This window comes from Anolis sagrei, chromosome 8, assembly GCF_037176765.1.
Source record: "Anolis sagrei isolate rAnoSag1 chromosome 8, rAnoSag1.mat, whole genome shotgun sequence".
In the NCBI taxonomy this organism is placed as follows: domain Eukaryota; kingdom Metazoa; phylum Chordata; class Lepidosauria; order Squamata; family Dactyloidae; genus Anolis; species Anolis sagrei.
The window spans coordinates 37257162-37270391 of NC_090028.1; the positions used below are offsets into that span (position 1 = coordinate 37257162).

Genomic DNA, 13230 nt, shown 5'->3' on the forward strand with positions numbered 1-13230 from the left:
ATTTCTGCATCATTATCATATTCACTTTTCAAACTGGTGCTGAAAGAAAATTCCAATAGAGTTCTAAAGTAAGAAAAAAATCATGCAAAACACAACAATTTAGTGAATTACTCATATATTGTTTGAAAAATGATACTGTTCCTACTCATTAAACTGTTTAAAGTCAGCTCATGGTTTCAGCTGTTTGACACTTTTTATCGGGTTTTTTATGCACCTTAGGATGAATAAGAGAATGATATAAAACTTACAATTCTTGGATTTATACCTCTGAAAATACCTAAAATTGAGTAACTTTACTCCCACTCATTACAGCACTGTACTTTTATACTGATGTTGCTCTGCCTTCACTCTTGCAGAGAAAAGAAAATAACTGACTTCAGGTAACTAATGTAACTTGTGGCTCATAGTTCCAAGTGCTACAATATGCCATAGTCCTAATTACAAACAGCTTATCCTTGCAAAATGCACACTTACCAGGAAATCTGACATCTGAAGCCAAAAGAAAAAGCACCAAAATGTATTACAATCAAAATGATGCCTCCATTTTTCATACTGGCAAATGCCCAAGAAGTGAAAGCAAAATTTTCTGTATTCGTTGAATCCATCCAGTTCTTTTAATACACACAGCACTAGATCACAGCCTATATTTATATCTTATTACTATTTGAATGATGAGGATTCTAGGCAATGAATTCTGGGCTGTGAAGTAGGCCATCGTCAGCAAAATTAAACCCATCAAACTGCGCAATGTATTCCTAACTATATCTTCCCCTATTTACAGTATAGCACTAAGTAGTTTTTCCCCCTAATATGCTCAATTCAAAGATATTGATCACACCTACTAAGCACTTTGGAAAAAAGGAGTGAGAGTATTGCTTATGTAATCAAGCAGTTGATTTGAAATATAGGATGGAAAATGAACTGTAATATTATGATCTTCTTTGGAACATGACAAAACCTTAAGGAAATTCCTGAGACAGAACATGCATAACATCAAGAGTGACTCTATGGTCAACTTCTGCTTGAAACTGACCATCAAGATACCATCAAAAATCTAGAGTTATATTTCTCAACTTGAGGGTCACAACCCCTGGGGGAGAGTTGCGAGGGGGGGGGGAGTCAGAGGAATCACCAAAGACCATCAGAAAACACAATATTTTTTGTTGGCTATGGGGATTCTATGTGAGAAGTTTGGCCCAATTCTATCATTGGTGGGATTCAGAATCCTCTTTGATTGTAGATTAACTATAAATCCCATGAACTACAACTCTCAAATGTCAAGGTCTATTTTCCACAAACTCCAAAAGTGTTTGCATTTTGGGCATATTGAGTATTTGTGCCAAGTTTGGTCCAGATCCATCATTGTTTGTGTCCACAGTGTTCTCTGGATGTAGGTGAACTACAACTACAAAACTCAAGGTCAATGCCCATCAAACCCCTCCAGTATTTTCTGTAATTCAAAGTGTTGGTTTTAGCCTATAAGGCCCTAAATAGTTCTGGCCCAGCTTACTTGGCCAAACGTATCTCCCTCTATGACCCACCTCAGAAGTTAAGATCATCTGGGTAGGCCCTGCTCTTGATCCCACCACCTTCACAAGTGTGACTGGTGGGGCCTTCTCAGTGGTAGCCCTTTGTCTATGAAACTCCTTCCCCAATGAAATCAGGTCAGCTCCCTCCCTCCTGTCTTTCAGGAAGAAGCTGGTCAAAGGGCATTTAATAGAATACCAAGTCTGCAAATTTTGTTTTGTTTGTTTGTCTGTTTTTTTAATGCAACACAACTGGTTTGGTTCGCTCCTGACACGATAAATCTATATATATATAAATGCTCTGGGCATAATGAGTACCTTAAAAAAAAAAAAGAACCAATGAACGAAATCACACCAAATTTGGCAACAAAACGTCTCACAACACAAGGAGTGACCATCACTCAAAAATTATGATTTTGTCATTTGGGAGTTGTAGTTGCTGTAATTTAAAGTTCATCTACAATCAAAGCTCTCAACCCCACCGCTTTCCCAAGTGAGGCTGGTGGGGACAAGGAGCAGGGCCTTCTCAGTGGTGGCCCCTCACCTGTGGAACTCACTCCCTGTGGATATCAGGACGTCGACATCACTCCTGTCTTTCAGGAGGAGGGTAAAGACGTGGTTGTGGGACCAGGCCTTCGGGCAATCTGCTAACTAGGTAAGGACAACCAGACAAACAGGACTGGCAGGACGGATAAATGTGGAAGGAAACTCTGAACTATGAGATAGCGAACATTGACCGGCAATAAGGAGTAATTGGTTTGTATCGGTTTGTATGAAATTTTTATTGGTTTTAATGGTTTTAACGGGTATAGATGTAATGTATTGCTGTTGATTGTTAAATTGTGTTATTTGTTTTATTGCTGTGGTATGTTACGGGCATCGAATTGTGCCTTGGATGTGTAAGCCGCCCTGAGTCCTCTTCGGAGTGAGAAGGGCGGGGTAAAAGTAAACCAAATAAATAAATAAATAAATAAATAATAGTTCACCTACATCCAGAAAACGCTGTGGACTCAATTATTGATGTGGACCAAACTTGGCACAAGCACTCAATATGCCCAAATATGAACACAGATGACATTTGGGGGAAATAGACCCTGACATTTGGGAGTTGTAGTCACTGGGATTCACAGTTCACCTACAATCAAAGAGCATTCTGAATCCCATGAACGACAGAATTGGGGCAAACTTCCCACACAGAAGCCCCATGACCAACAGAAAATGCTTAAGGCCATGCAATCCAACTCCCTTCATCAGGGCAAGAAAACGTAATCAAAGTCCTCCTGACAAAGAGCCATCCAGCCATAGATATAGATAGATGGATGGATGGATAGATAGATAGATATGATTCACTCACACACAGATATAGTATCATAGATTTGAAAGGGACCGTTAAAGAAGGACAATGATATCTAGCATCTTCCAGGGTGGGCAAACCAGACACTCTCCACATCAACACTGACAAAGAAACAGCAAGAAATACTGTTTACCCAAAAGCATAAAGAAATTACATATATTAGAAACCAACACTTTCTCATTACTTTATTTTTCAGATCAACAGACTGGGCCACAGCAACGCGTGGCAGGGGACAGGTAGTAATAAATAAATTTATGATGGCATACACCTTATACACACACCCTTAAGTTTATACAATACATGCAAAATGGAGGACCTTCTTGCAGCAACACCAGAGGCACTCCAGGTAGCCAGCTACTGGTCAAAGGAAATTTAATAGAATACCAAGTCTGCAAATTTTGTGTTTTGTTTGTTTGTTTGTCTGTTTTTTAATGCAATACAACTGGTTTGGTTCGCTCCTGACACGATAAATAAATAAATAAACAAACAAACAAACAATACATAATAATTTTGTGCATGAAACTAAGTTTATATATATTGAACCATCAGAAAGCAAATGTGTCACTATCTCAACCACTCGTGTTGGGTGATTTTGGAATTTCAGATAAGAGATGCTCAACCTGTACAAGCTTAGGCTATAGTTGCAAGTGCAGACAGTTTTAGAATGAGACACATTCATAAAGGGCTGGTTTATCAACAGCAATTATTCCTGAGAGCTAATGCATTCATCAACAGCAATTAGTCTTGACAGCTAATGAACCTTTAGGTTCAAGGGCCCTATGCCAGTGAATATCAGGTGTGCGGAGGAGGATTACAATAGAAATCATGTATGCCCTTTTCCCAGAAACTCTCAGACAGCAACAGTTGGAAACACAATGCAGGACTGAATATGTTAGTCTGAACCAGCACATAAAGCACCAAGTTGTAGTGTCTGGTGACTATACAGGCTTCCAAAATGTCACAAATTACTGAAAATGTGCATTAGTGAATTACGCCCACAAATAAGGCAGCAGTCAAATTGTAGAAATACACATTGTGTTGGTGTGCTTTTATTTCTTAAAAGCTTTTATAAAAGCTCAGAAAGCTGTGAAAATGTGTATTTGGTGTTCAGATTTTTGTAATCAATAGCCTTTATATTCCAGAAGTTTCCGCATTTCAACTAACAAAAGCCTCTGAAGTGACCCCACACTTTGTGCTGCTTCAAATGATGATGGCTATACATTTAATTGTAATAATAGTATTTTAATCTCTTTTGAAAGAGCATTAGTGAGCTGACAAATCTCTTTGAACTGCAATCAGTTAAAATATGAAACAATTTGTTGTTGAAGGCTTTCATGTCTGGAATCACTGGGTTGCTGTGAGTTTTCCAGACTGTATGGCCATGTTCCAGAAGCATTCTCTCCTGACGTTTCACCCGCATCCTCAGAGGTTGTGAGGTTTGTTGGAGACTAGGCAAGTGGATGCCTGTCATAGATGCCTGCCATAGATGTGGGTGAAATGTCAGGAGAGAATGCTTCTGGAACACTGCCATACAGCTCACAAAACCTACAGCAATTCAAAAATATGGAGCATTTGCCTGTCCAACCAGGGATGATCATAGTAATAGCTGTGGTTCCCACCAAGAAATGGAAAGCTTGAAGCACCCAGCTATAGGAAGACACACAATATGAGAGGTTGGTCGATGTTAACAAAGCACTGATAGCTTGATTATTGTGATTGGTATGATGGTAATTGCATTTTGTAAAGTCTGAAGCTGGCAAATTATGACAAGATCTCAAACACTGACAATGGCTCCCAGATCACTCAAATTGCAAGCCTGGTGTTGCTTTGACGTTGACATAACACAGCAAACGTTAAGAGACTTCTTGCAACCTATAACTCGAATATAAGTGTACATAGACAACCCACTGCAATTTCAAAGAGGGGCACACGTATTATGCAGACACACACATGTGCACGGGCACACACGTGCCTTAAAAACAAAAGCAAGTGACCTGTGAGAAGTCAACACTTACCAAACCAGGAGTAAGCACGAGCAGAGGCGGCTCTGTCAGCATCCAAACCGGCCATTTCAAGCTGTTGCACCTTATCACAAACGTTTCAGGCTAAACTACTGCAATTGTTGAAAATGTTAGCGAGGGTTAGAGGCAATCAGGTTTAAATTAAGCAAAAGTAGTGTTAGCAGAGTTATTAACATGATGCAGTGTACAATAAAGAGGATAATTAGATTCATTATATTTTATGTTTTCTCTCCATAGAGCAAAACTTGATTTTCCTATACTATAATTTTCAATAAATCTCACTGGTTGAAGTACCATTATCTACATTTACATAATGCCTGCTTACTGTTCTGTAACAAGAATGTTATTTGACATTAACAATTCTTATTATACTAGATAATACTGAACATTTAAAACCAAATCTGGAGGGTGGGGGGGAATCTTTTAGTCTGATGAAATAAATTCCAGGTCCAAATGAAATGCATTATTCTTTGCTTAATGAAACATATAATTGCTCTACACCAAAATAGCTCACAATTGCATATGTTTTTCAACGTGATACTGTTTTATGTCATTCTAAAACTTTTCATTAAGGAACCTATCAAGAGAAGACTTTTTTCTTCTTTCTTTAAGATATTTGCATAGTAGGCTTTTATATTTCTTGCGATCCTATCTCTTTAACTCCAATTTAGATCTCAACTTTCAGACTAACATACGTATTCCTAATATCCAGGAGCAACAAAGGTGTTACACTTAGCAGATATTACTTCATTTTGGGGGGAATGCATGTTATAAACAGTTCAATTCAAATTAACGTGAACAGGACACAATGACATTAATAATACACAAAACTGATATTTTTTCTTGATTATGGAAAAATTCAAACATTTATCTACATGATTTTGGATAGTATGATTCAATGGGTAGTAATAATGGGAATCATACAGTAATATTTATTTATTTATTTATTTATATCTTTCATTTATATGCCACCCTTCTCACCTCGAAGGGGACTCAGAGTGGCTTACAAGATATATGTAAGCCACACATAATATATTATGTTATTAGCATAGTACAATATCAATATTAAAGATTATTATATTGTACTTTTTTTTTGTCGTGTCAGGAGCTTGAGAAACTGCAAGTCGCTTCTGGTGTGAGAGAACTGGCTGTCTGCAAGGACATTGCCCAGGGGACGCCTGGATGGTTTGATGTTTTTATCATCCTTGTGGGAGGCTTCTCTCATGTCCCCTTATGAGGAGCTGGAGCTGATAGAGGGAGCTCATGCGCCTCTCCCCGGATTCGAACCTGCGACCTGTCGGTCTTCAGTCCTGCCGGCACAGGAGTTTAACCCACTGTGCCACCGTGGGATCCCTACTATATTGTACTATACCATTATATTGTAATATTATTAGTAACATTACATGTAATATAAATATATGATTATATTATGATTATTAGTATTATATTGCATTACATTATAATATTATAAATATTATATGTATACACAATATATATTATATTATATTATATTACATTATATTAATAGAGTAGGAAGAGACCACATGGGCCATCTAGTCCAACCCCCTGCCAAGCAGGAAAAGCACAATCAAAGTACCCCTGACAGATGGCCAGGAATTCCTTTCATTACCCTTTTGCAGATAAAAGAATTCTATACAACTCATGATATTATGTTTTCTGAGTTAGCGGAGAAGAGATTGGTAACGAGATAGAATTTTCCTAGTTTGTGAGTTGATATGAGCTAACCAGTGTTTACTGCTGCCATCACAGCACAGAGTACTCAGTTCCTCGTGTATAGGGAAAAATATTTCAGCTATAGTTCATCTACAGTTTAGTCTAGATTCTTTATAAAATTCAGCTTACACTGTTATTCAGCTAACAGTACTCTGCTAATAGTATGCTGTCTCTGCTATTCCAGTAAGTACGAAGTCACAATGATATGTGAACTAAAGTTTTATATGCATAGAGAATATGCATAACAGAAGCATAGGACTACAAGCACCCATTCACAAGGTGTGAAGTGCCCTCTCACAGTGTCCTAGTTGAAAGGTATGAAAAGGGCAGGCCCAGAGATAAGACTAATGTACTCTGCCCGCAAAAAGCCCATTTCACATAAACTCTTATATACTTGAAACCCATTCAAACCATTTCACAATGGACCGAGGGATGGATGATTAAACTGCCAGTTATCCCAGATACCTAGGTGATTAATTAGAATGATTTTGAATGAAGGTGAAAAATTATATGGCCTCTAATAAAACCACTGTTTACATGATTGCAGTTTTTAGATACACTTTTAATATGATCCATATATCCAAATATTATTAGAAATATGCAACATTTTCTACTAATTACCAAACATTTAAATATGCGCAGCTATTTATACTTTATCAATTATTCATTATTCATTATTATTATTATTATTATTATTATTATTATATTAGATACATTAAAGGTACTATTATCATTTCTATCTCACATGGCCATGGCAATAGAAAGGACATATCGTAAAAGAAACAGACACAACAAAACCTAGAGGTCTCTGCTAAGAAAGCCCAAGTTTGCACAAGGACTTGATGTTTACTGAAGAAGCAACAGTCAAATAAGCATAAGAAGCAATTGAATACTAGATATTTGTCCTGTCAACTATTATTGTAAATGAACTGTTGAGTTTTTCATATTTTTTAATCCAGAGATTTTTAAAACATGTACTTAAATATTCCACTTCAAGTCTCCTCAATGCTTTTCTGTTTTCAAAAAATTTTAAAGGATGAAAAACATAATAAATCAAGACCAACATGCATGTGAAGTTTTTATAATTTGAGAACTATAATTGAATTTAAATTTGGGAGGGGGGGGCAGGTGAGGGGAACAGTTTACATGTCAAGTCCTACATTATTATTTCTAGTTTCATGTTTTTTTAACTACAATGTAAGATACAACTGTTATGAAAAGGCCTAGAAAATATTTCAAATTTATTTATTTATTTACTGCATTTGTATACCTCTTGTATACCTCTCAGCCTTCCAGCGACTCGAGGCGGTATATATAAAGCAAAAATTTTAGATAGCATGGAGATTCCCAGTTAAAGTTAATGTAGACAAATGTTAAAACACTGTACATATGATTTTTTTTTCTGTGTCAGGAGCAACTAGAGAAACTGCAAATTGCTTCTGGTGTGAGAGAATTGGCTTTCTACAAGGATGTTGCCCAGGGAACACCTGGACGTTTGATGTTTTACCATACTTGTGGGAGGCTTCTCTCATGACCCTGCATGGGGAGCTGGAGCTGACAGAGGGAGCTCAACCCACTCTCCCTGGATTCGAACCACTGACCGGATTCGAACCAATGTCAGTCAGCAACTCACTGCCCCACCAGGGGCTCCATAAGCATATGATACAAAGACTAGAAACGTCTCAAATGGAATTTCACTAGGTTGTATCATAATTGCTTTAAAGGTATATATTGCAATGTTTTACTCATGTTTTAGTTTACTGTCTTATTGCATTGTTTTATTATTTTCATCTCAATGCTTAATTCTTTGTTGAAAGTTTACTGATGTTTCTGTGCACTATCTGGTATTATTTTGATGTGTTTGTATTCATGTTAGGCATTGAAGCTTGCTTTTTGTTTTGTGTCTGTAAACTGTCCTGAGTCCCTTCGGGGAGAGAGGGCAGTCTAGAATATTTTTATTCGGTTTGTTCAGAAGCTTGGGGTCTGGATGATTACCTAATTTTAATCAATCTACACATAGTCAGGTCTGGTAATAAAAAATATACGTATTCACAAACAGGTAGACAGCCCCACACTATGATATACAGTATGTATACATATTGTATATCATTATACAGTATGTATACATGTATAGTATGTATACTGTGCTTCCTTATAAGTATAAATCCTTCCTTAAAGCAATTTGCTCTGGGAAGTCTCGGAACCTCTCTAACCTGAAAACAAAATAGCTTATTCTTTGTTGCTTACTCCCGTTTTTACACATTTGCAGAGAATGAATGAGAAACTCATGCCCTGAAATATGTTGCAAAGAATCAAAATCAAGTATTTTAGCTTAGTGTCACCAATAGGCTGGAATGTGAGCCATAGGATAAAATATTTTTGCTTCAATAGGACTGCTGAGAAGAGGCAATACAGTCCCTTAGACTTGGCCAACCCTATCTAAGGCTTAGACTTTAAAGAAAACCTAATTATTGCTCAAGGCTGTATTATATTGGCAATTTAAGAACACATTAATGTTTACTAGCTTGTCTAATGTAATGATACATACAGTAGGTTATTTCAGTTTACAATGTTCTCAACAAGACTTAATTTTGGAAGTGATGTGAAATTTAACTATCTCATTAAGTCAAATGTGCAGCAAAGCCATCTATCACTGGAGATGTTGCTTTTCAAAAATCAAATCAAATACCTGTATTAACTGGCCCAAAGTCACCTCTAGGGACTGCTACTGTTTACATGGGCATTGAATGTTTAATTTCGGTTCCCTTTGCAAGGAAGAAGATACAAATCCAATGCAAGACTTGCTTTTGTTTCTATAAAAAGTATATAAGAAACTTCCACAAGAGGAAAAAAGATGTAGCCAAACGCATGCAACAGGCAAAACAAGTGACATGCCTTAGATACTGTTTCTTTAGACTTTTATTAGTTACATTATTATTTATCAGGGTCACGAGAAGAAATGTAAACAAGCAGCAGCAGAGTCTGCGTCTTCAAGGTCAGCTGCCACTTTTTTGAGTGATTTGCAAACTGTCAAATGGATAAAGCAGGACAAATATAGATCAAGCCAGTGCAGGAGAAGGTTTGTTGACCAGCCAGGAAAAGTAACAGCAATGGAAGAGGGAACATATATTGAAAGGAAGGGGAACAAGGAAGCTTGGGACTTAAAAAAGAAAAGTTGAGAAGTGAAAGCATGACAAACACAAGGAATGCCCTAATTATGAGGGGGACAGGAAATACAAATTGAGAGATAGAGAGGGGATAGAGGGAAACAGCTTGGCAAAGAAACAATAAAAATGGGAAGACAGTCAAATGGAAGAATAGGAGTCCCCTGCTGGTTCAGACTAAAGGCCCATCTGGTCTGATTTGCTTCCTCAGTACCATCCCCTATGTATACTCAATATCTGACATCAGAAGTATATTGTTCTGCTAAGGACTCTATTCCAGCTATAGCAGCATACGAAATTACAAGAATATGGAGCAAGTCTTATTGAGGACCTCCATCTTATTATGTTTGCCTTGAAAGGGCCATTGAATCCATGGAGGCTTTTAAGCAGAGGCTGGGTGGCCATCTGTCGAGGGTGATTTGAATGCAATTTTCCTGCTTCTTGACAGGGGGTTGGACTAGATTGCCCATGAGTCTCTTCCAACTCTATGATTCTGTAACCCACTTTGAGCCACAAGGAGAGGCAGGTAAGAAATACTATTATTATTTTACTGACACAAAAACAAAGTATGTCACAGCGAATGAGATCTCTGTTGGATTTCATATCATAAAATCACAAGTTGAACACTTCCCAAGCGTCTAGGCCTGTGTGAAGTATTTTCAAATGATGCGTGCAGATCCAAGTCAGGTGGCCTTTTGCAGTTGACATATCATGATTTTGTCAATGCTTATGGTTTCCAAAAGCCGGCTGAGATCTTTTGGCACGGCACCCAGTGTGCCAATGACCACTGAGACCACCTGGACTGGTTTATGCCAGAGCCTTTGCAGTTTGATTTTGAGGTCCTGATAATGCCTGAGTTTTTCCTGTTGTTTTTACTCAATGCGACTGTCACCTGGAATGGCGACATCAATAATCCAAACATTTTTTTCCCGTAATCGTGATGTCTGGTGAATTGTGTTCCAAAACTTTGTCAGTCTGGATTTGAAAGTCCCACAGTATTTTTGCATGTTCATTTTCCACTACCTTTGCAATTATTATTGTTGTTGTTGTTGATGTTGTTGTTGTTTTGTTTCCTTTGAGACACCCAGGGCCCTTCCACACAGCACAAAATCCCACAATATCTCCTTTGAACTGGGTTATTTAAATTCACACTGCCATATATCCCAGTTCAAAGCAAAAATGTAAGATTTTATTCAGCTGTGCGGAAGGAGTCCTACATTTACATATAGGTCCCAAGCTTTTTAATATCTGCTAAAGAAGGCCAATGCCTTAGTAGACAACAAAACCCCAGGATTCTATAGCAATGCGGGACCAAACTGCACTAAACTCTAGTGTGTTGTTGTTCATTCGTTCAGTCGTTTCTGACTCTTCTTGACCTCATGGACCAGCCCACGCCAGAGCTCCGTGTCGGTCGTCACCACCCCCAGCTCCTTCAAGGTCAATCCAGTCACTTCAAGGATCCCATCCATCCATCTTGCCCTTGATCAGCCCCTCTTCCTTTTTCCTTCCATTTTCCCCAGCATCATTGTCTTCTCTAAGCTTTCCTCATGATGTGGCCAAAGTACTTCAACTTTGTCTCTAGTCTCCTTCCCTCCAATGAGCAGTTGGGCTTTATTTCCTGGAGGATGGACTGGTTGGATCTTCTTGCAGTCCAAGGCACTCTCAGCACTTTCCTCCAACACCACAGCTCAAAAGCATCTCTCTTCCTTCGCTCAGCGTCCCTTATGGTCCAGCTCTCCCCAGATCCGAACCTGTGACCTGTCGGTCTTCAGTCCTGCCGGCACAGGGGTTCAACCCACTGCGCCACCGGGGGCTCAATATTCTTGTTATTAATTATTATTATTTATTTATTTATTTATTATTATTATTATTATTATTATTTACCTATAGGTCCCAGGCTTTTTAAGATCTGCTAAAGAAGGCCATGGTATTCCCTGTAGTCACCTACGGATGTGAGAGCTGGACCTTAGGGAAGGCTGAGCGAAGGAAGATCGATGCTTCTGAGCTGTGGTGTTGGAGGAAAGTGCTGAGAGTGCCTTGGACTGCGAGAAGATCCAACCAGTCCATCCTCCAGGAAAGAAAGCCTGACTGCTCACTGGAGGGAAAGATACTAGAGACAAAGTTGAAGTACTTTGGCCACATCATGAGGAGACAGGAAAGCTTAGAGAAGACAATTATGCTGGGGAAAGTGGAAGGCAAAAGGAAGAGGGGCCGACCAAGGGCAAGATGGATGGATGGCATCCTTGAAGTGACTGGACTGACCTTGAGGGAGCTGGGGGTGGTAACGGCCGACAGGGAGCTCTGGCATGGGCTGGTCCATGAGGTCACGAAGAGTCGGAGACGACTGAACGAATGAACAACAACAAAAAGAAGGCCAGTGCCTCAGTAGACAACAAAACCCCAGGGTTCTATAGCAAAGCGGGACCAAACTGCATTAAATTCTAGTGTGGCTGCAGGCCAAAGTGGGCTTTGGGCCTAACCCAGGCAGGGAGGAAGAGGGAGAGAGGGAGAGTCTGAAGGGAAGGAAGGAAGAAAGGGACACGGGAGGAGTCTGGCCAGACCTGAGCGCTTACTGCGGGCCCTCAGCTCCAGCATTTTCCAGCTCACATCGGCCAAAGACGACGCCATGACGGAGAGGGAGAGCTCCTCAAAACTTTCCTTTGCCCCGTCGTCCGGCAGGGCCGTAAAGCGCCTCTCGCACCGGCTGCGGAGGAGGCGTCTGCGCACGCGCGGCAGGGCGACACTGTCGCAAAAAGAAAGAAAAGCACCACCCCAAACCCGGAAGTCGGCGGGATTGTGACCGGCTGAGTCTGAGGGGAGTCCTTCCGCGTCCCTTTCGCCGAGGGATGCTGTTGGGCGGAGGGAGGCCCGGGCTTGCCGACCTCGCCGACGCCTCGCCATGGTCCTCCTCCTCCTCTTCGTCCTGGCGCACCTGAGGCCCGGCGGGGCCCTCCAGAACGTCACCCCGCAGCTCTTCGGGAGCCAGGCCTCGGGCAGGCTGGCCGCCTTCGGGGACTTCAACTCCGACAAGCAGACAGACCTCTTCGTGCTCAGGGCAGGTGAGGAAGGGGCCGGGGCCTCCCTTCGCTCCCCAAGGCGCCCCAAGGGCCCAGGGAGAGGCCCCTTCGCTTCCTGGCGGGCCATCCATTGCCATGGAGAATAGGTATCTTTGTGTAATACAGGCATGGGCAAAATGGGCCCTCCAGGTGTTTTGGACTCCCAACTCCCATAATTCCCAATAGAGAGCAGGCTGTTAGGAATTGTGGGAGTTGAACTGGAGGGCCCAAGTTTGCCCATACCTTCAGATTCATACTATTGTATAAGATATACTTTCAGATCCACAGTATTGTATCAGATAAACCAGTAAGTTCACAATATTGTATACAATATACCTTCAGGTCCACAGCACTCTATAAGATATACCTTCAAGT

At 40.2% G+C, this 13230-nt stretch overlaps 2 protein-coding genes across 7 annotated transcripts in view; one reads left to right on the forward strand and one right to left on the reverse strand.

The window, feature by feature from the left end:
• The window catches only part of PHKB (phosphorylase kinase regulatory subunit beta), a 237155-nt gene extending 224455 nt beyond the window's left edge, over positions 1-12700 (reverse strand). For 2 of the 6 annotated variants that reach the window (XM_067471122.1, XM_067471123.1), the window contains exon 1: positions 12361-12700. In XM_067471122.1, coding sequence (XP_067327223.1) covers positions 12361-12700 — 340 coding nt within the window. Of the gene's footprint in view, positions 1-474; positions 490-4895; positions 4994-12360 lie in introns of all 6 variants that reach the window. The other 4 variants (XM_060788360.2, XM_060788356.2, XM_067471124.1 and 1 more) reach the window with 4 other exon arrangements.
• Positions 12699-13230, forward strand: part of ITFG1 (integrin alpha FG-GAP repeat containing 1) — a 183650-nt gene continuing 183118 nt past the window's right edge. The window contains exon 1 of the mRNA XM_060788362.2: positions 12699-12858. Coding sequence (XP_060644345.2) covers positions 12699-12858 — 160 coding nt within the window. The remainder of the gene's footprint in view (positions 12859-13230) is intronic.